The sequence below is a fragment of the Drosophila novamexicana genome, unplaced genomic scaffold (genome assembly GCF_003285875.2).
Source record: "Drosophila novamexicana strain 15010-1031.04,08,12 unplaced genomic scaffold, DnovRS2.1 tig00000024-arrow-pilon, whole genome shotgun sequence".
Taxonomy (NCBI): Eukaryota; Metazoa; Arthropoda; class Insecta; order Diptera; family Drosophilidae; genus Drosophila; species Drosophila novamexicana.
In genome coordinates this window covers 2,690,001-2,711,817 of record NW_020824768.1, presented here as the reverse complement: position 1 = coordinate 2,711,817, position 21,817 = coordinate 2,690,001, and the positions used below count along the sequence as shown (strand labels likewise).

Below are 21,817 nucleotides of genomic sequence, written 5' to 3'. Positions count from 1 at the left end.
AAGAGACGACAAAAAATATGGACACATATGAAGTCATAAAGTCATATTAACACGTACGAGTGCGCACAGGATATTAATGTGCAGCACATGCACACCAACTAACACACACACACACATACACACAGACGAAATGCCAAAAGGGGGCACAGTTTTTTATGCGCCAAGTTGGCTGACTTCAATGTTAATATAATTTCAAATATTGCGGTTAATTTTTGTTACGTGTGAAAGGGCTGGGGCGGAAATGAGTTCAAATTTTTGGCACAACAACAACAATAGTTGGCCAGCATTTATTTAATATACGAAATGCATTTCGAAAAACTAATTTCAGGCAATGGCCCCAAAGTAGGCACAAACTTTATGAATTTCGCCAAATGGCAACTGGCAGTTACCACAGCGCACCGAAATTGCAATAAACAAAACGGATACGAAATTGTTTCTTCTCTTTTTTTTTTTTTTTGCGGAGAGAGAACCGCAGCCTTTCGCTGGTCAGCGCCAGTGTGGGAACAATGCAGACGCATTGGCCAATACAAAGCCACTTGACCCACCCTGGGACTGGTGGTCGCTGGCGCGTTGGAGCCCTCCAATGATTTTGGTCAATTGGATGACACCGAGCCGCACCGACAAGAGTGCCAGCGCACATACACACACACACACACGCACATACACACAGGCTGTTGGCAAACACATGTGCATAACCACAACCGAACTCATCCGGCTGAAGCACCGCGGGGCCACTTATGGAGCATATGCGGCGGCAACTGGAACATGGACAGCGTTGATGTCGTTACCGATGCCGCTGCCGATGCCAACCAATCGCCATGGCAATAAATTGCAGTGCGTCCAGAGCGCTTGCCAGCGGCATCCAACTCGAGTTGAAATTGGTCAAAAGTTTAACATATTTGCGTGTGTGCGGAGAGGGCTTTTCGGTTGGAATTGGAGACTAGGATGTGGGGGGGACTAGGGGGCACATGCTGCTCCCGGCTGCCGTCGTTGGCCTTTTTGGCGCATTTTTGGGTAAATAAACGAGCGGCTGCATATTCGAGTGCTATCCGCGGGCACATCCTGCTCGTTGACGCACTTATGGACACCGCTTATGAGTTTCACTTTGACAAGTGCCGCCCACAGCTGCCATTTGCAGTTATTGCAGTTGCAGAAAAAGTAAATGTATGTAGGTAAACAAGCAATAAACAGTTAATATTTAAAATTATAAAAGTAAAAGATTTCACTATTCATCATATGACAACAAACTAAAAAGTAATTTAACAAGCTTAAAATAATAAATATATAAATATAACAAATAACAACTGCATTTTCCCAACATTTTGTTCGCACAATACTATTACATATATATATGTTTTTACATATATATATATACTTTTGACTTCATTTATATATTTGCGCTAAGTTATTTGCTAATAGATTCAACTAACCTAAACTTGTGCTAAAAGATTTCATTATGACTGCGCCTCTATTTTGTAAGGAACGTTTTACATAAAGACCTTAAGGCGAAAGGCAGCGCCTAAGATCTAACAATATTCGAACATGGTATAAAGAGTAGGGTATTGAATATTCGACTACTGAGTTATATAACTAACTATATGCTATAAAGGCCACACACAACCGTGGTAAAGCATTGGGACAGTTTTTAAGCTGCTTTGGTATAGTTAACAAGACTAGCATTTCAGATTTTCAACTATCACTGCTAGAATTATATAAATATATATATATATAGTTATATATATATTGAGTTACCAATAAACTAAATAGCTGCACGTAGATTATGGTTCCATAATAACTACAATTCGGGTATATCCATTTCACTTTTACTTTTACTGTATGGCACAGACAGCGGAGGCGCCCGTGTATTGATTATTTAGACGACGACGCATGCCCTCCAAGTAGATGTCACGACTAAACAAGCCAGCGGCCAGTGGTATGCTATAAGATAGATAACATAAGTTAATGTGTTTCAACTCTAATTGGCAGCTACTTACGCATCAGTGCCAGCACGAATGAGTGTGCGAAACAAGGCCCAGACCGGCTTGTGATCGGACGTAGTAATAGACGGCACGGAGTCGTAAAGCAGGCACTGCACATAAGGCTGCGTGGGCGTGGAGACACCCGGCACAGAGCTCTGCCGGCGTATGACCAGTCCCTGCATCTGTCGATACTTGTAGAGAATGCGATCCGTATATGCCGGCGCGCGCTGCTTAGAAGACGTATCAAAGTTCTGACTGCCAGGATCATACTGAAAATAGGCACCTATTTATAATTAATTTACTAATATGCAATGCACAATCTTCACCTTATAGGTGGGAGGAAACGTAATGTTTGCCTCCATGAAGCCACGAAAAGCAGCGCCATCGGCCAGCACCGATGAGAGCTGATCCGTGTGCATGTAGCCATGCGGCAAATGCGAGGGTAGCGGAAATTTTGTGTTCTGTATCCACTCGAGCAGCTTCTCACGTGGCTCGCCCAGTCGAAAGTTAAGATCACCACACCAGAACACATTGTCGAAATTCTGCGTTACATCCTTGTTCTTGTGCCGTGCGTTGGGCAGATTCTTGGGCAGATCCAGGGCATTTATAATGCGCTTGACATCCGAGACGCGCTCTTTCACCTTCTGCTGGTGTGCGGTCAAATGGGACGTTACAAAAAGCATGGATGTGCCAAAGAGGCAGAAGGATATGGCGACCGCGCCCTTGGTACGAAACGCAGAGCCCGTACGCACCGACATCGAAGCGTCCTCCGGCGCCGAACAGTACCAAATGAGATCGCGCCGCATGTAGACGGCCAGATGAAGTGTGCCGAGTGTCGTCGAGTGAAAGAGCACATGCGAGGGGCCCAGGGTCTCTTGCAGCGTCACTTCCCACTCAAATCGATCTGGGCTAGACTCCTGGGTGCCCATAACAACCAGATCAGGCACATGTTCCATATTTGAAGGTAGCACAAAGTCGTTCATTTGTCTGGAAATTCAAATGGCAAACTTCATATGAGGAAACATACTGCATTAAGATTCGAACTCACTTGGGCGGCGCGTGGCCATTCATGTTCCAGGTGCCCACGAATATGGTGACCTCTTTTTGGGGCAGTACGCGACTTAACTCGCTCGGACCCAGCAGCGAGGATGAGCCCATTCGCCCATCAAGATAGCTGCGCTCGCGTGCCTTGTCCGCCGGGATGAGATTCAGCGCCTGCGCGGCCATCAGTGCTTGGCGTGCCAGATTAGAGCTGGATCCTTGGCGATTTAATGACATGTTCTCATGCGACATGAACCGCACACCAGGCGCCTCCTGTATGACCGCGTCAAGCGAATCCGGCTGTGTGGCAATGTTCGGCGACGACATGTGCTGTGGCGTTGTGGCGCGCTTCAGTGTTTCCGCGCTCTCTTCCGAGTTTAGCGGTGGCTGCTCCTGGCCAGGCGGAAACAACTTAAGGCGCAGACGCGACCGGCACGCGGACACTGCGATGGGACGTATCGGCGCCCGATGCACTGTGTCGCTCTTGTTAAACGAATTGGACGGCGAGTACTGCGAATGATGAGTGGAGCTGGTGGCACTGGTACCGCATTGGGCAAAGAATGTTTTGCCCGCCACTGGAGATTCGGGTGCGCTGGCACACTCGCTCGACGGACGCGGGCGCTGTGCAGATGGCAGCTGAAAGGAGGCGGCTCCTTCGCTTGAATGCGAGTGCATCGAGCCCGAGTTGTCCATCATGCTCCAGCTGAGCGACAGATTGTCGCGCCGGAGCACGTTGCTGGCGTTGACCACGGCGTCGGGTATAGAATTGTAGCGCACGGTAACTGGCGGCGTCATTGGCTTCTTCTCTGCCTTGCAGCACAGGCTAAACTGATGGCTAAATCTATTGTGATTAGGCGAACGCTTCTTGGGCGACTTGCGACGCATTATCACATCCGCGCCGCCATCACTCTGCGAGCCGGCCTCGCTGCTGTAGCGGTGCGTGTGCGCTTTACTCTTGGACGTGGGATTACCGCGTCTATGGAAGCTTATTAGGCCGCTGTGCGATTTGTCGAGCAGCTGCGTGGCATTGCAGTTGTTGGCGTTGGCGTTGGCGGGCAACGTTTGACTCTTATGATTGTTGAGCGGTTCCGCCGAGCACTTGGCGAAACTGACATCGTATTGGCCGCATACAGACATTGGTCGTCGCTGCACGCTTGGAGATTCGGGGGTGACGGGATGCGGCTCCACCTTGCTCGGCCGCTTGCTCAGCAGCCCAAAGAGCGTGCTGCTGCCCGACTTCTGTGCGGAGCGTGGACTGCTCGTTATCCGCTCCTCGCTGCCGGTCGCGCTCTGCTGCTGCATGTCGCACAATTGCCAAGTGCAGTTAGCGAGGTTAATTAGTTTCTATTTGTGTGAACTTTAGCTGCAGCTGTTGTAAGCCCGTCTTGCCAGCACTTGGCGGCAGTCATTTAATGTAATACTGTGCTTTATCAGCTACCACATGTTTTCTTTAATTGTGCTTACATTGGGTGGATTTCTAGCCTCGTGTGCATGAACTTGACTACAATGTGGACAGATTGCGGCCGAGATTCCATATGTGATGTACAGCTTCTGGTGTGCTCAGCCCATGTTGAGCTCCGGACAGCGCTGTGCTTTTGCCTGCAAATGTGAATACTTTTAAAAATACCTTTAGTGTTTAACAAAGCACGCAACTCACCTGTCGCCGCCGCTGTGATTCAGACCTGGGCGAAGCGGGTAATAAAAAAAACTACAATCTGCAGGAACAACGGAGCTGCGGTTGGGAAAAAATAAAAAATCAATATATAAAACTGTAAGCACATATCGCAATAAAGGGAAGTCGCGGCGCAGCACTTAAATCCACCCTCTCCCCATGTTGGCGTTGCCCACAGCAATGCTGTGGCGCCAACAGAAGGCAAGGAAGTTGCCCGAGGGGAGGCGGGTGGGCAACGGTATTAAAAGGGGGAAAAAGTAAAATGAAAAAAAAAAAACTATATAACGACGACGTAACGACATTGGCATCTGTAAAGCATGCCCATGTCGCGGCTGTGACGTCCGCCCACGCACAAAGAAAGCACATGAAGAAAACAACAACAACAACAACAAAAACAAAAAGAACATTGGCGACATCACTTGATTTGTGCGCCGGTGCGCTCTTATGCTGGGATTTATAATTAGCAGCCCATTGTTGCCGCCAAACGTACGCCAATGTGTTTTGCCTTGAATGCGGCTATGGGGCGTCTGGTAGAGTCTCGGCAAATGGCAAAATAAAACAACAACGGCAGCAGCAGCACGCAACACACATTTTTCGTCGAACTTATTTCAAGTTCAGGTTCAGGAAAACTGTAACATTGACACTTTTTAGACGACCTTGTACCTTTTAGTACATATTATGCTTTTTCCTGTGTCATGACCCGCGAACGCTAACTCAAAACTAAATATTGTTTATTCACCGAAGTTACTCGATATACCGACACTCAGCTACTCGATTCGGTGAAACGATTTTAACTTTTTGATAATTTATGTTATCGTATATCGCGACAACGCAGCTATCGGTGTTAACATAGTTCTGTTAATTGTACAGACAATGTTAAAATAGTGTTATTTTGAAAAGTGGTAGCAACACAGCGCAGACTTTGCATATTAGTTCACTGCTTAATATAACAAGAGAATTAAGTTTTATTTTAATGCAAATTAGCTGTGTACCCCAAGCATCGTGTGGGTTTTGTTTCATGTTTTTATACATAAGCGAAAAGTAAACAAACCGAACAGCTGATTGCAGGGTGAATGGACTGATTTCTTATAGAATATGGGCACCTTTTCCAACAACTTAAAAATATATCGATATATTGCTACAGAACATATGTCACTTTCGATACTTAGACCATATCGCCACGATAAAAGCATATCGAACATTTATAATACCTGCATTCGTATTTTGCACATTCGGCGGGCTGAACCTAGACAATTTCGCCATGGCTGCCCAGACAATACTCTTTGATTTTACTTTGGATGCTGGAAAAACAGCAACTGCAATACAACGCCAGGAAGTGGCCCGTATTGTTCGTAACGAGCTGGAACATGTGTTCTCCCAACTGGAGCTCGCCTATTCCATGGAGTCCATGGATAATGGATACTTTTCGGTGCTGCACGAGAATAAGGAGACAATTATCACATGCCGCATCTTTCAGCAGGGTTTGTTAACCATCAATGTGGAGTATTATTTGGCAGACGGCAAGGAGCCTATCATGTCCTTTGATGTATGTATGTATGTATAAAATGCACACTATAATTATATTTTTAAAACAACTTATGCACAAACATATATGTACATAATTCTGGCACTTACACGTGTGAAAGTAAACTCACGCACACAGACAGACACACACACACAGACACACACACACAGACACACACACACACACTAAGATTATGAGCTGTTAAAAGCTTTTAATGTCAAGGGGTGGTGAAAGGGTTTACAGCGGCAAGTGAAATTGATTTTTCGCTTGCGTCTGTATGTGTGTACGGCCCTTTGGCGGGGGTGTGTCACATGCACTTGACCGTTTTTTTTTTTTTTTTTGCCGTTAAAATCGCTGGCATTGTTTTTACGCTCTTAAAAGTTGGGTGGGTGGCGGCGGGCGCATTGTACTCGAGCTTGGCAGGCGGTCTGCATGTGTCCAAGACCTTCAAAATTGGATATGTGTGCGTACGAATTTACTTGCGACTATTATATCACACCGCGTCTCTGCTCGATACCCTTACCGAGAGCACTATTATGTTTACATACTGTTTGAACAGAGTAGCTTGAGGTCGGCTAATATAATAATAGAAGCTTAAAAATAAAAGGTTACCCCAAATGTAATATAACTATTTTATCTATATCTTATATCAATGCATTGTGAACGTTCGAGTTAAATTTAACAAACCTCCATGCGCCAGAGCTTAGGTTAGGGTATACTTGCGTCGACCCGGCAGCATTCATGCTCTCTATCTCGCTCTGCGCTTCCTCTCTTTCGTAGAAGCACGTGGGTGCAGCTTTGAGTAAATGTTTTATTGATTCTTGAAATGATTTCTGCGCCAAAACAGATGCGATTCCCTATAAAGTTGGCCATTTAAACAATCGTAGGCATATGTATGCATGTATTTACATATATATGGGTACATATGTATGGGAAGCGTTATCTGTTTACGCAGTTTACGCACTTTGGCTTAAAAGAAAAATCCCATGTTTGAATTGTAATTTCAGTTGTATACGTTATAAATTTGTATAAAATATATGAGCACATGCATTGGGAATACTTTCCATTTTCGTAAGAATTTACAAACTTAACTATAAATAGTAGTCAGCGGGGCTGGCTATATATATATATATATATATATATATATATATATTCCACACGCTAACAAGAGTTGCTTGAATAGTTTGTGGCTGAGAAAACTTTCTAAAAAACGCGCTGAGAAACCTCACCTGCTTAAGTAAATTATGTATTTGTTTTCATTTTGTTTGTTCGCTTTGCCTAATTTATTGACTTTTGCAATTTGTGCTTGTTACTCAGTCAGGAACTTGTTATAAGCTTAAATAAAAAGACAATTACAATTGCAGACCATGCGTACAATGGAGCTTATACTGCGTCAAAAGTTAGATTCCGAACGATCCAAGTATTTACCGCCGATAAAACGTGGCGGATATATTGACATATACATGACTAGCTCAGGTTGGTCGAATATATTATTTACAAAAAAAAAAAAAAAAACCAAATAAGTTTAGTTTTTGCTAGTTCTATATGCAACATATAATGCAGTATATCAAGAGTTATGCAATCCTTGTATTTACTCGTATATCTTCCTATGCCGAATTCTCTCTTCAAAATCAATTGCCAAAAACTTGCAACTCAAGCAGTGCAAAAACCAAAAAATTAATTATACACCTTTTACATCCAATTGTAATTGAACTCAATTCGACAATATATAAACTCATACTCATCAAATATTTGGTTGCACGGGCCCTAGCCAAAATATGGCTCTATAAATTCGCAAACGGCTTGTCAATCACATACACCACTACAGAGATCCTTTTTTGTTTTGTTTGAATATACATTGTAGTCCTTACATATATCCATGTAATATAACTCGGTTAGCTAGCTAGCTTACCTATAGAAATTGCCACCTAATTCCGGCAGTTCTTGCATGCTTGTTACGTCGTGCTAGAAATCCAATCAAAAACAAAAAACAAAATGATAATAATAACAAAAAGAGCCTATTATTTATGTTATTTTAAAGAATTCTCAATTATTTTTGATTTATTTTTTATAAACTCTTTTTTATTTTCATATCCATGAATACACAACTGAAACCCACACGATGTCTTTGGTCTATCTACTCTTCATCATCATCGTCATCATCATCATCATCAACATCAATTGCCATGAACCAAATTTCTTGAATTATACAACAAACCAAAAAATTATAAAAACCAAATTAAATTGTACGTACGCCCTATGCACATGTGTCACCTGCCCCGCTCGTTCGTTCGCTCTCATGGTACCAACAACAACAACAACAACAACTATTACTACTACTACTATGTAAAACAACAACAACAACAACTCCACCTACCACCACGTACATTAACCACCCAACTGAGCAGACTGGCAGACGCTTGGAAAATGCCATAGCCACTAAATTGAATGCCCTTTCGGGTCAAAAGATACCAACATTGAAGCGTGGCGATGTCGCTAGGTATTATCCATCTGCAGGTAACGTATACCGTAATACTCTACTACTATCATATTGAAAAACTATTGAAGCTATATCATATATGTCATAAGTAGTTGAGCAACTTAAGCACTGCGTACAAATACATTATAAAAGGCACAGAGCATGATGCATACTTACATTTAAAATTCGAAATATATTATTTACGTTCAATATGTTTTCGTTTGATCTTAACTTTTCTTTCGAGTCAATTCCATGTTCTTTGATAATCTGTTAATTTACGTTTAAACATTTGTCTGCATGCATGTAATTATATGTATATATTAGCCCTAGAGTATTGTAATTGACAATAGTTATAGAACTATAAACTTGTATAATATATTTAATACCTGTACTCTTCGCAGATGAGCGCATTATTGAGTACGACATTGATACCCTAGTGTATGAGGCGCGGTCACCGTTTCAGAAGATTCAAATCATGCACTCCAAGACGCTGGGCAATATGCTAATTCTAGACGAATTGCAGAGTAAGTCGAGCAACAGGCACGCACACATGCGCCCAGTTGCACGTAAATTTGCAACCACTGCAATGCCACCATGATAAAATTAGGGTCAAGGCCTAATTGGTGCACGGCACGTGTCTGTTATTGTTGCTGAAATAATAAAAATCAATTTCGAGAGCTAAAATCTTTGACTGTTTACAGATATTGCCGAGTCGGATTTGATCTATACAGAAACCCTGATGGGCCGCGGCATTGAGAACTACGAGGGCAAGGAGATATGTATTCTAGGAGGCGGTGATGGTGCATTACTCTATGAGCTGCTTAAGGAGAATCCAAAGCATGTGGTCATGCTCGAAATAGATGAGCTTGTCATGCAGGCCTGCAACAAGTATTTGAATACCATTTGTGGTGATGTCTTGGAGAAGCGCAAGACGGATCAGTATGAGATCATTGTGGGCGATTGTGTGGACTATATGAAAAAGTTCATTGCCGAGGGGCGCAAGTTTGACTATGTGTTTGGCGATCTAACTGACATACCTATTTCGGATGCACCGATTGGCGAGTGCTGGGATTTTATACGCACCATCTTTGAGCATTCGTTCCAGCTGCTCAAGCCAGATGGCAAATACTTGACCCATGGCAACGGCACCAGCTGCTTGGAATCTCTGCAGTTGTTTGAGGATCAACTACGTTTGCTAAAGCCCAAGGTTAAGTTTACCACAACAAAGGCGTTTGTGCCGTCCTTCATGGAAGAATGGCTCTTCTATCAAGTAACTTTCGCTTGACCAGCTCAAACCGAAGCTGCAACACAATTAAAGCTAACGAGTAGTACGAACTCAACAACAGCACTAACAACAACGAACACATCGTGTCTCCGCAACGCTATCTCCAGCACACAACACGTTCTCACACCCGCAACACAAATCGATCAAATCGAGCTCAATAACAAGGAGCCACTGATACTGCACAGCTACACCGTGATATTGCATGCTGCTAAATCTGAGCAGATGCCACAGAATCTACACAAACGTGTGCCACGTCGTCAGAGGCGTGTGCACTATCACCATGCCCTGGTTTCCTAGTGGAGGCTATTCAAATGTAACCAAAAAGACAAAGGAACTAATTAGCATCACCGACATCACACAAAAAAAGAAAACAACAAAGAAACAACAAACAGACTTCCAAGGGCTGTAACTAGCATCTGATAACCAAACCAAATATTTAAAGTCCAATTGATATAATTTAAGTTAGGATTTAGTTGTGTTTTACGTTCATTGATTTTAAAACTAAAACTAAGTCAGGCTCAGGCAGAGACAGAGGCGAGAACAACATATGTTTTGTACTTATTTGTGCTTATTTAAAATTATATTTAATATCTAGTATTTTCATAAAACATACATAATATACTTATATGCATACTTATATATATATATACTTAGAATTCATGTATTTAATTTTCAATTAGGCACTCAAAAGTGTGTGGATGCGAAATTGAGTGTTAGGAGTATAGCAGATAGCTGATGTTACTTGATACGTTTGAAAAAAGAAACTATAATAAAATGTCGTACGCAGAATAAACAATTCTTTTATTCAGTTCTTTACTATTGCAAAAAAATAGAATGAGATTGCAAGATTCAAAAACAGTTCTTTAATGGTTTTATCAATCAAACCCTATATTTTTATAGATCCCATTTTTGGATAGAGATCAAATTTAGCCCGCACCTTGTATATGAAAATATGTATGGATTAAAATATTTTCAGCACAACGGGCAATTGTAAACTAAAAATTAAATTTGCAATTACTTTTGACACAAAACTTAGGCAAAACGTTGATTGGGAGAGTTGGGGAGCCGTAAATCAAGCAATCAATCAGTTTCTTTTTTAAATTTCAGTTTAAAAACACAAGACTTCTGCATTATTGCGCGCGTTCACACATAAATCGATTAATCGGAATGACATCGATAGGTAACAAGGGCAATAATCGATGTACCGATAGACAATTGCCTAAAGAAATAGAAAGCAGATTTCGTTTGCGAAACGAAGGCAGCAGTTGCGGAACTAATTGAGCAAAAAATGGATCGGAAACTGCACAGCGGTATACATCATCCTACGCTGCGGCTGCTGCAGGAGTCTGGCTGTGAAATAGTGCCACACAACCTGATGTATCCTGTCTTCATAATCAGCAACGACGATGAGGAACAACCCATTTCGAGCATGCCGGGCATATCACGCTACGGCGTGAACCGATTACGCGAGCACTTGGAGCCCCTGCTCGCAAAGGGTCTGGCGTCGGTGTTGCTCTTTGGCGTGATAGAGTGCGACCTCAAGGATGAGTTGGCCTCCCATGCGGACTCGTCGCTGAATCCTGTTGTGCAGGCATTGCCCAAGCTTCGCAAATGGTTTCCAGATCTGCTCATAGCCTGTGACGTGTGCATCTGTCCGTATGCCTCGCACGGACACTGCGGCCTCCTGTCCGACAATGGCCTGGAGAACGCGCAGAGCATCAAGCGGATAGCCAACATTGCGGTGGCCTATGGCAAAGCTGGCGCTCACATTGTGGCCCCCTCGGACATGATGGACAACCGCGTGCGTGCGATTAAACAGGCGCTGATTGATGCCAACCTGAACAGTGTTTCGCTGCTGGCCTACTCGGCAAAGTTTGCGTCCAACTTCTATGGCCCCTTCAGAGAGGCAGCACAATCGGCGCCAGCTTTCGGAGATCGTCGCTGCTATCAGCTGCCGAGTGGGTCGCGCAACCTGGCCATGCGGGCGGTTCAGCGTGATGTCAGCGAAGGCGCAGACATGCTCATGGTGAAGCCCGGCATGCCCTACCTGGACATCTTGCGTCAGACCAAGGACACATATCCATACCACACCCTGTACGTCTATCAGGTGTCCGGCGAGTATGCCATGCTATATCATGCTTCCAAGGCGGGCGCCTTTCCACTGCGTGAAGCGGTGCTGGAGTCAATGAAGGGCTTTAGACGTGCTGGCGCGGATTGCATTATAACCTATTTTACGCCCTATCTGCTGGATATAATCGGCAAATCGGCGTAACACGGCAACAGGACAATACGAAATGTGGCTCTCTCTTGGCGTTCAAGTGTACTTAAACAACCTCAAGGAAACAATCTAGTTTTAAGTCAAAAGCGTGCAAATATTAGCATAGTTACTATTTAAATATTTGTTTGTCACATAAAAGAAATATTGGCTAATTATGCCTACAGTTCCAATTCCCATTCAATGCTTTATATATATATATATATATATAGTTGTATTCGATTGTCATTCAATATGTTTATCAGCCCAACCGATTTGGAAGGCAAATGTGCTCAGCCCCATTTCGATTGCGTCACGAAACGTTTCCAACTTTGGCATTTTGCAATTACCGAAAAGCCAAAGCGCACAATCAGCATGACAAGTTCCAGGTACAATTGCTACAGTGATCGCTAGCAAACTAGAACTTTCACATATTAGCTGTTTTCTATTAAATGCTTAAGTTTACTTATATTTTGGAAAACATTTTTATTGATTTATGTTATTAAAAGACCTTCAAGTATACATAGTTTCATATGTTCATTAATGCTTTTAATTTGTTGCAAATAGGAAGCTTCCCTTGGCGTTCTACTATGCGAGTGACTACTGTATTTAGAATTTGAGCGCTATGAATATTGATTTCTGTGTTTTTGAGGTGAAACAATGTCCAAAGCGCATCTAAGCCGTATTTAGCATTTGAATGTTCACACTTTGATTAAATATACAAATTGTTTTGGTTTGCAATAGAGTGACAATGAAATTGGCCTAAATCTTAGGTGCTAAACTTAATCGTGTATTAAGTGCTGCAATATTAAGTCTTGGAATGTGATGTAGAATCACAAAATAAAGTGCATTTAAGTACATGAAACACTAGGTCTTCTTCTTTTTTTTTGGGGTACATATTTAAATCTTAAATGCATAGACTTGGACCACAAAAGCTGTGTAATATGTGATTTTTTAAGATCTAAAATGTGTATAGCCATAATACTATATACTATAGTTTTCTTTTGGTTATTTAAGGAAATTATGGGTTCTACAGATACGTATATATCTAATTATGAAATACTGTGATATATATTTTTCAACTCTTTTGTGCGCCGTGTGACGTGTGATTGGCCAGCCTTTTGTTTAGTTGCTTTCGCTGTTGTTGATTTTGCTGTGCTCAAGTATGTCCGTATTTTGCATTGGTTCCAGGTCCGTCTCGGATATGATCTCAGCCAGCCACTGTTCGATCTGCACCGGATGAAATGAGTCCTCGTCGCCGCTGTTTGCCTCTAAGATAATCTTCAGGTTCTCAAAGTTCTTCAATATCAAGCGTCTGCCCGGCTGCAGCTGTGATGACAGCGTCGACTCGCCGGCCTCGCTGCCCTGCGTGCTGGAGACATGGACCGGCCCGTCTCCGTGCGCGCGCCGACAGTGGGCCACGCAACTGGAATCGGGTGCAACAGCAGCTGCCTGCACCGCATCGCTGCTTGTGACCGAGGCTGTAGTTGTTGCTGCTGCAGCTTCCGGCACGGGCTCATATGTGCGTGTTGGCTTCTGCTTGAGGCTCTTTTTGATTTCATTTAGCAAGCGATTGTAAAAGTCGCAGTTAGCTTCTTGCGTGCCCGTCGAGCTGGGCTGTGTAGGCGTGGTCTCAACGGTCTCCGAGTGCTGCTCCCTTTTTTCCTTAGGTGTCTCTTCTTTGAGCTCCATCCTCTTGGCGTTCTTTTGCTTCTTGGACTGCGAACGTGAGCTCGCGTTGCTCGAGTAATTGGAGCTGGTGGGCGTACAGCTGGACAGCTCGGTGGCGTTGCTGCTCGAGTCCGCGGACACAGTTTGCTGCAACTTTGTGTGTGCAGCTGCGGCGGCTGCGCCATCGGTGAGTGGCAGATCAGCACTGACAGCGTCCTCGCTGGCACAGTTGATGGTCAGGCTGGCAATGTTGCGCAGATTAATCGTGCCATTGCAGTTGTTGATGGTGATTTTTGGTTTGAAGCGGGGCTTGCGTGCCTTCGGCTTTTGCTTGATGGACGGCTGCTCGGGACAGCTGCGTCCTAGATTGGAGACCGCATCGGCTATGGACGATTCCAGCTCGTCGTCCAGCTCTTCGAGATTGAGCGGCGGCACATAAGTCTCTCGCTTGATTTTCGCTCGGCGTATCAGATCTTTGGCCTCCTGCAGCGTAATGTTGATAATGGAGCGCTTGGCATTGTCCTCGAGCAGCGCCTTGTTGCGTGAAAAGTCCACCACAATGGCCTCTGGCTGAACCTCATCATTCAGATCGTAGTAGGTGCTGCTGTGCACCCCATTCTCTAGGCATTTGTACATGGTCTCGTGATCATCCATCGGCTCTATGTAGTCCTCGTTGCGCAGCCCCGCCGTTCTGTTGTCCTGCGACCTGTGCAGCGCCAGCTGCATATTGCTGTCCAGCTGGAACTGGCCAAAGCTGCGTATGGCCGCCAGCAGTTTCTCCTCTTCGTTATCATCGCCAGTGACGAATCGCACCTCGCACTTATCTTTCTCTTTGTCTGTGTCGTATTCGATGTACACGGGCGCCGATTGTTGGCGCTGCGTATTTGCAATTACCTCCAGTTGTCGCAGTAGCAACTTTTCACGCATATGCAGTGCGGCGCGTATTTCATTGAATTTCTGTTGCACATTTGTTTTTGCCTAAACAACAGATATTATAATATGAAAAGGCTGCTGCATTACAGTCGTAACGCCCTAAACTGTTTTTGTAATAGTTTACCTGATCCAGGAGCTGCTCCATGATAGCTAGACGATTTTCCGAACAGCATATGCTAAATAGCAAACATTTTAATCAATTTTTAAGCGTAAAAGAAAAATATGCAAATTCTGTTGCTGTTTGATCGAATTAGTGGAGTGAACATCTACGGCGAATAATAAACATATGTTTCGCGGCGAAATGAAGACAGCTAAAATGTATCGATAGGTCACCTGGAGTTATCGTTTTGCTTATTTGTAAAGAATAATGTGGCTATTATTTCCCGCCAGCATAGGAAAACGCCATTGTTCCGTCAGATGTATTTAATTTTCTCAATTTCGACCTGCCCAACTATCGATACAAAAAGATATTACTATCGGCAATTTCAATGAGCCAAGAGCCGCGTAAGCGCTTGCATCTCTAATGTCAATTTGCTTTTTCGAGGAATTGCTCGCTGTTAATAACAGTCAGTCTGCTTATTTTGGCCGTCGTGATTTCTTGGCGCGGATAAATTTTTGTTGATCACTCGATTTGCGCTTAATTCGAACACAAGATTTCAATAATATTTACGACTTTTTGACAACACATCCGACAACGACAATAAGAACAGTAAAAAAATAAATATTTATAAATTCACCGTTAATTCAGTAGCTGTCGGTGTTAAGCAGCCGCCGCTAGCGTCTCATTATTGTAAATATTTCGTTCCCACCTTTAATGTGTTTTTTGAATTATTGTTTAAATTCTGCACATTTTGTACATTTGTTTATATAAAAGCAACACTCGCAATTGTGAATCATAGGCATCGAGCGCTCGCTGCTGTTGCTGTTGGTGTTGTTGCTTGCCTCGCACAACTAATCTAAAATAGTGTCAGTGTGTGAGTGCGTGTCTGTGTTGTGTCTTGTTTGTGTTTGCCAACGTGTTTTTGTTATTTTATTTTGCTTCATACACGTTTTTCTAAAACAAAATCAAAAAAAAACATCTCACTTAAAAATTGATTGTGCACGTCAATTGTTACAATTGTACAACTGCAGCAACAACAATAATTTAAGCAGCAGCAACAACAACAACAACAGCAGCGCCAGCAACGTGGAGTGCAAAGACATAAAAAAAAAAACAAAGGCAAAAACCAAAAACAAAAAGAATAAGAGAGCAAGAGCGAGAGAGCGCGAACTGTGTCAATGCGGCAGCAGCAGCAGCCGCAGTCGCCGCCGCCGCCGCAGCGATGACGCCAAAACTAAAAAAAAAATACATTTTCCAAACAGCTACTTAACAAATGAAGCTATTTCATTTTAATCATTATTTTAAAGTTTATTTCTTGAACGTTTTTAATTGGATTTGTGCGACATTTGACATCGCGACGTCGCGTTATGCCTACATTCGGCGTAACGTCAACGTCAACTCTTTTTTTTTTTTGTCTTTCGCTATGTCTGTGCCCACACTGCTGCGTTTTTATTGTTGTCTGTTGTCTTTTCGTTTTTTGTTTCTTTTCTTTTCTTTTCTGTTGGGTTTGTCTTTGCATGAGCGTAAGAGCGAGGCTGTGATATTAATTGTGTTTGTTTTCGCGTCGTGACTGGCTTCTTGTTAAGATTTGTATATGAATGCATGTAATTTTTTAAAGGCAATATTTAAATAGATTTGGTCTAGGCCTGGCCAGTACTTTCTTGTTAACCTTTTTCCGGTTTCGGTTTCAGTTTCGGTTTCCATTTGCCCACATTTTTTCTGCGCCTCTTTATCTATGCCTTTATTACATAGAAAAACCTGTTTGACTTCACGTAAAACAATTTGTAGTTGTGCGTGTTTTTTAATAAAAATTACCTCATTTCACACGTCGCGTGGCTTTTCATTTGCAGCGACTACATTTTAATATCAGCCTGTCTTTATCAAACGAAAAGTAAATAATAATATATATGTACGTATGAAACTGCCAGCGGCGTTCAAAATCAAAGTGCAATGTTTTACGAGCATCAACAGAAAGTGTCGCGAGTCGAAATAAATTAACGTATTCATTTATTCCCCACAAACCTGTTACATATTTCAATTTACAATTCAAAATACGCAGCTGCAGCACAATTCGCGTGTTTGCATCGAAAACAAAACAAAAAGCCAAATAAAGTGTTTCGGGGTCAATGCTGTTTATTTGTGGCCGCCGTCGCTAGCAAAAAGTATCTACGCGTGGTAAGTAAATGCTTTACTTATTGTTATTGTTATTGTTGTTGTTAATTTGCCATTCGCATGCTTAAGCAGACAAAAGCGTGCAACTGCATACCTGGCTCAGTCGCTCTTGATCGTGAACGAAGCACACATTTAGTTCAAATACTAGTCGAAATGAATTAAACATATGTTATTTTAAGTTCAGCCAAGACAATTGCTCAAAGCCAAACAAATAACATTTTAAAAAACAGCTGATACAACAGAATTAAGAAGCTGGCGAGGGAGACACGCATAAACCGTTACAATGTGCAATGCAACATTGCGCTGCTGGGAGACAAATATAACTGTATATATGTGTGTGTGTATTTCGAATAGCTATGCATATATATATATATATGTGTGTATTTGCATTATCTATGCATTTATATATATGTGTGTGTGTGTGTATTTCCCATATTTGAGCAGGCAGAGCCCTAAACAAACTTGTCAATTAAAAATTGAATTAACTCACTTTTGACACTAATTAACACCTAATGAAGAGCTCAATTGTATTTGTTCCTTTTTAGTTGAAAATAAGCCTCGCTTTGAGTGTGAGTATTTAATTTACTTTAATTGCACAGTAATTAATCAGAAACCAATGCAATTAAAACAAAAACCACTTATCCAAATATCTATTTGGCGATATTTTTTGTTGACGCTGGGGAATATCCAAACAAAAGTGCACAGATATGTGTACACATTAATTATTCGCCTTTAATTAATATTAATTTGCGTTATGAGTGCAGCCAGCAATTAGCATACATTCTCATACAAAGGCACACACATACACATACATACATGCATACACACATACATGTATTTACCCAACAATTTGTCCATTTGTGTGCAGTTAAATAAAATTGAATTGATATTCATTTCGCAATGTTGTGATTCGTGTGAATGTGGAAATTGCTTCGAGTGCAGCAAAATAAATTGGAAAAACGCCTGCACGAGTTCTAAACTGTGAATGCAAATAAACGAAACTGAGAGCGCAAAATAAAAATAAAAATAACAACAAAAAAATAGATATAGATATATTTTCGATATGAAATGTTATTCGAATATTTTGCAATAACTTTTGTGCACTCTTCCGTTTAATATGCTTTGTAAAGTGGCTTTCAAATGTTTGCCAATTGCTGACTTTTGAACTTGTAACGTGTGTGGGCCCCCACCCACTACCCCTCCCACCTGACCCCGCCATAAATTTGCATGACAAAGCCGACTCAGCCCAAGTGCTGTTAGCATATTTTCGATTTATTCATGCTAGATAGTTGGCCCAGCTATGCCAAGGGGCACAATGAAAAATAAATATTAGCCAGAAATATTTTCAGTTTCATTGATGTATTTGTTGTTAAACTATCAATATTGTGTGCTTGGCATGTGTAAATGTTTTTAAGCTGCAAATAAATATTTATTCATGTAAATGAAAAGTACTTTTGTCGGCATTTAAGGCCATTTCCGTCTAATACCTGCGTTCAGTAGGTAACTAAGCCAAACTTATTTGTATTACAGCTCTCAAACACTCGGCAGCCGCAAATGCTATTAATAAAATCGACTCAAAGTAAGCGTCTTTTGTGTGTGTTTAAATAAAGTTTACTTGAGATATAAAAGTATGGCTCAGCTCGTAAGAGTATGGCTCAGCTCTTACCAGTCGCATATCAACCAATCGTGACACATTCCAAACTCTACATTGATTCCATAAGATTTTGGGTAGAGCTTTCTCGAACAGACGCCCACGCTCCCAGCTTTTGGCTTTGTCCACATCAAAAAGGGAAAGTATGAAAAAAGGATATTTTCTATTTTGTCTTAAGATAATGCCCCATCATGTGACAGTCAAGCTAAGTTGAAAGAATAGATTGTTTTTGGAACAACTTTTTAGGGAATATAGTCTTTCAGCTTTTAAATATTTACATTTACTAACCTTTTGTGTTAAGTTTAACGATAATTTAATTTAAAAGCACTTAAATATATTAATGATATTTACAAAGAGATATTTCCTTCATTATAATTATTAAATTATAAATTATTAAAACCAACATCAAATTCAGCTCCATTTCCTTCTTTAAAAAAAGCCTTTTATTCATAATATAAAAACCAACTTCATACTTAGCTTCACTACCCAGATTTGTCTACTCAGTATACTCAGTAAATTTATTCTTATAAATATTTAAACACGTATTTTCTTTTGTTTTTACCTGTCTTTATCTGCTGGCGTCATCTTCTGTTTAATATTTTACCTGTCCCATGAAACTGGCAACTAAATGACTCGCGGAAAAAGTCCCGAATGTTGTTCATGCCACAACTCAGGTCAAGTGGGTGGCTAGTGCGCTAGAGGGTATCTGTGGGTCGAGCATCGTTTTTTTTTTTGTGCTTGTTATCTGTTGCAATTAAATTTAATCACTTGCTCCAATTAGCAGTGCAACTGCGATAATTTCGTGTGTTTGCGCTTAACGCAATTATGCGGCCATATCACGGCCGGTTCTAGCCCCTCACCTGCCCTGCCCCAACCACTCACAATCATTCGCTTCCACCCCCACACCCCTGCGCCGTGCAGCACAGAAACATCAAATCAAATTACATTGCTAATACGCCACGTTGTGCGCCCAGCCCCAGAGAGAATCAGTGAAAGCGCAACGCATTCATTCTGCAATTTGTTTGCATTTATTTACCCACTTTATGCTTGTCCCATAAATGGTCGTGCTCCGTGGCTAATGAGTGGCTCCGGCTCCTGGTCCCGATGTGGTCTCCTTGGCTTGGACCTGTTCCCAGCTAGTTAGTTGGCCCAGCGCGCCGAGCACTCATTCGTGTTTGTCTTAATGCTGGTTATGTTTAAAGCTTTGCACTATTTTTATGCTGTTGTCCTTTTTGTTGGCTTCATTTTATTCGCGTGTTTGCGAGTTCCCGCTCAGCTCCTGGCCGTGAGTCATGGTAAAGTCCGCCCCTCAGCTCTGCTGCTGCTGCCGCTCCCTGTTTTAGTGTTTTTGCATTATGCATTTTTTATAATTTCTTGCGTTTTTATTGGTCGTTTATTCGGCTGGTTATGTTTGGGTCACTTAGTGCGTGTTTTTCTAGCTCCTGTTTGTTTGTTTCGGTTTTTTTTTTCTACTTTTATTTTTTATGTGCCGTCGCCTGAGAGCGCTTGTAAACAGTTTAGGGCAATATCATTGCAAATGTTTTTATCGCACTGCTGGGACGATTTTGTGTCAAACTGAGTCTGAACTCAACTAAAACAATATGTGTTCAATTTAAATATTAAATTTCTATTGCACTGGTATATTTTCTTATATACATAGTTCAGCAAAGTGTTGTGAGAAAGGGAAGGGCAGCCTTCATATCTATACTCATATATTTTATCTGTCATTCATGAATATACTATAACTTAACAGCTTTTGTATGTATAAAATCATAAAGATAATAGTTAGTATTTGATGAAGAGAAAGATGCCTGGAATCTTTATGATCCCTTCAGCAGAATTTAAGAATAGGTATTTGTGCTCAGAAATGATTTTAATTTGCAGAAAAGTTTCAATTTCAAGATAAATACGCTTCAACAATTCCATTTTCTAAAAGTTCTAAGCCCAGCTGAAAACTCACGATATTTTCAATTGCTGAGTGCTTTTTTCCAGCCTTATTGAAAAGTGCAATAATAATGCATGAAATCCCTTTTATTTCACTTGATTTAACGAATGGCGGCATATTGACTTTTGAGCAATTGCCTTAAGCTGAAAACCATTTACAATAACGCAGTTATGACAAGGTGCTAATGGAATTCAGAACGAGTGGGCAATACAAATGTGCCATGATTTATTAATATCACAGGCCGGACACACACACACACACACACACACAAACAAATAGACCCGGCTCAGAACTCAATGGGGGTCAATGCAAAGTAAACCTAACGAGCGGGGGCACGACGAGTAATCTCCTTAAAATGCAATTTGTTTTGTTGCAATCAACGATTTTTGATGATGATGTTGGACCAAGGGCGACTGCCCAAAGAGCACTAGCTCCAACATCAACATGATGATGATGCAGTCGATGCTCACGATGATGACGATGATGATGATGAGGTTGATCGAATGCGAGTTGAGTAACAATTTGCAGTATAGCCAAATAAATTGCTTGTTATTTCTGCCCTCTACCCAAAAAAAAAAAATAAAAAACATGGTATGAAAATAAAATTTGTAGTATGCTTTTTGGGTTCGGTTCGGTTTGGTTTTTTTACGTGCGCACCACTTGACTCAAATTGGTTGGCTGCCACTCGTGATGCATGGCCATGCCAATGCGGTTTGAGCGCTGCGACAGCCCTGACAGACGGATAGACCGACAGGCGAACCAGCCGGACAGCTGGACAGCCGGACGGCCGAACAGCCGAATGACCAACGGCCAGTGCAATGAATGAATCACAAGCTAAAAGGGCGATGTCAGAGGGGAAAAGAAACAATGCAGAGAGAGAGAGAGACACACACTCACAAAAGTGCAGCGCATGCAGTTTCGCGGGGCATGTGGCATAATGGGTGGGGGGACAGGCAGGCAGCTCGTTTGGGCCGGACAGTTGATCAGGACGATGCTTTGGGTTGGCTTTGGCTTTGGCTTTGCTGCATACTTGATGGCGTGCTGGGCGCACTGCGTGTTTGCCAGTCACAGATTTGTTTGCGCTCCTTTTGTTTGCATTGCCAAACCCCT

General features: G+C 42.1%; 5 protein-coding genes across 14 annotated transcripts in view; 3 read left to right on the top strand and 2 right to left on the bottom strand.

Moving 5' to 3' along the window:
* Positions 1-1,268: 1,268 nt before the first annotated feature.
* On the bottom strand, positions 1,269-5,459 carry LOC115771007 (inositol polyphosphate 5-phosphatase E). Of its 4 annotated transcripts, none has more exons than XM_030716512.1 (6): positions 5,356-5,459; positions 4,678-4,752; positions 3,028-4,634; positions 2,306-2,966; positions 1,995-2,248; positions 1,269-1,938 (listed from the first exon to the last, which is right to left on the bottom strand). In XM_030716512.1, the coding sequence occupies exons 3-6, from the start codon at positions 4,320-4,322 to the stop codon at positions 1,830-1,832; spliced, it is 2,319 nt and encodes a 772-aa protein (XP_030572372.1). In that variant the 5' UTR covers positions 4,323-4,634; positions 4,678-4,752; positions 5,356-5,459; the 3' UTR covers positions 1,269-1,829. The 4 variants fall into 4 exon arrangements, with proteins under 4 accessions (XP_030572372.1, XP_030572368.1, XP_030572370.1 ...); XM_030716508.1 differs by having other exon boundaries at positions 3,028-4,619; XM_030716510.1 differs by lacking the exon at positions 5,356-5,459 and adding an exon at positions 5,183-5,293 and having other exon boundaries at positions 3,028-4,619.
* A 449-nt stretch (positions 5,460-5,908) lies between these two features.
* On the top strand, positions 5,909-10,774 carry LOC115771008 (spermine synthase). Of its 2 annotated transcripts, none has more exons than XM_030716513.1 (4): positions 5,909-6,238; positions 7,582-7,693; positions 9,098-9,220; positions 9,398-10,774. In XM_030716513.1, exons 1-4 carry the CDS (start codon positions 5,954-5,956, stop codon positions 9,979-9,981), a joined length of 1,104 nt encoding a protein of 367 aa, XP_030572373.1. In that variant the 5' UTR covers positions 5,909-5,953; the 3' UTR covers positions 9,982-10,774. The 2 variants fall into 2 exon arrangements, with proteins under 2 accessions (XP_030572373.1, XP_030572374.1); XM_030716514.1 differs by lacking the exon at positions 7,582-7,693 and adding an exon at positions 8,626-8,734 and having other exon boundaries at positions 5,912-6,238.
* Positions 10,775-11,213: 439 nt separating this feature from the next.
* Positions 11,214-13,339, top strand: LOC115771256 (delta-aminolevulinic acid dehydratase). Its single transcript, XM_030716867.1, has one exon. The coding sequence runs from the start codon at positions 11,270-11,272 to the stop codon at positions 12,251-12,253; it is 984 nt and encodes a 327-aa protein (XP_030572727.1). The 5' UTR covers positions 11,214-11,269; the 3' UTR covers positions 12,254-13,339.
* A 9-nt stretch (positions 13,340-13,348) lies between these two features.
* Positions 13,349-15,216, bottom strand: LOC115771255. Its single transcript, XM_030716866.1, has 2 exons — positions 14,964-15,216; positions 13,349-14,884 (listed from the first exon to the last, which is right to left on the bottom strand). Exons 1-2 carry the CDS (start codon positions 14,982-14,984, stop codon positions 13,361-13,363), a joined length of 1,545 nt encoding a protein of 514 aa, XP_030572726.1. The 5' UTR covers positions 14,985-15,216; the 3' UTR covers positions 13,349-13,360.
* A 203-nt stretch (positions 15,217-15,419) lies between these two features.
* LOC115771254 (palmitoyltransferase app) overlaps positions 15,420-21,817 on the top strand; it is a 53,104-nt gene continuing 46,706 nt past the window's right edge. For 2 of the 6 annotated variants that reach the window (XM_030716862.1, XM_030716859.1), the window contains exons 1-2: positions 15,420-15,629; positions 16,790-17,114. The gene's annotated coding sequence lies outside the window, so the exon portion shown is untranslated. The remainder of the gene's footprint in view (positions 15,630-16,789; positions 17,115-21,817) is intronic. The other 4 variants (XM_030716861.1, XM_030716860.1, XM_030716865.1 and 1 more) reach the window with 4 other exon arrangements.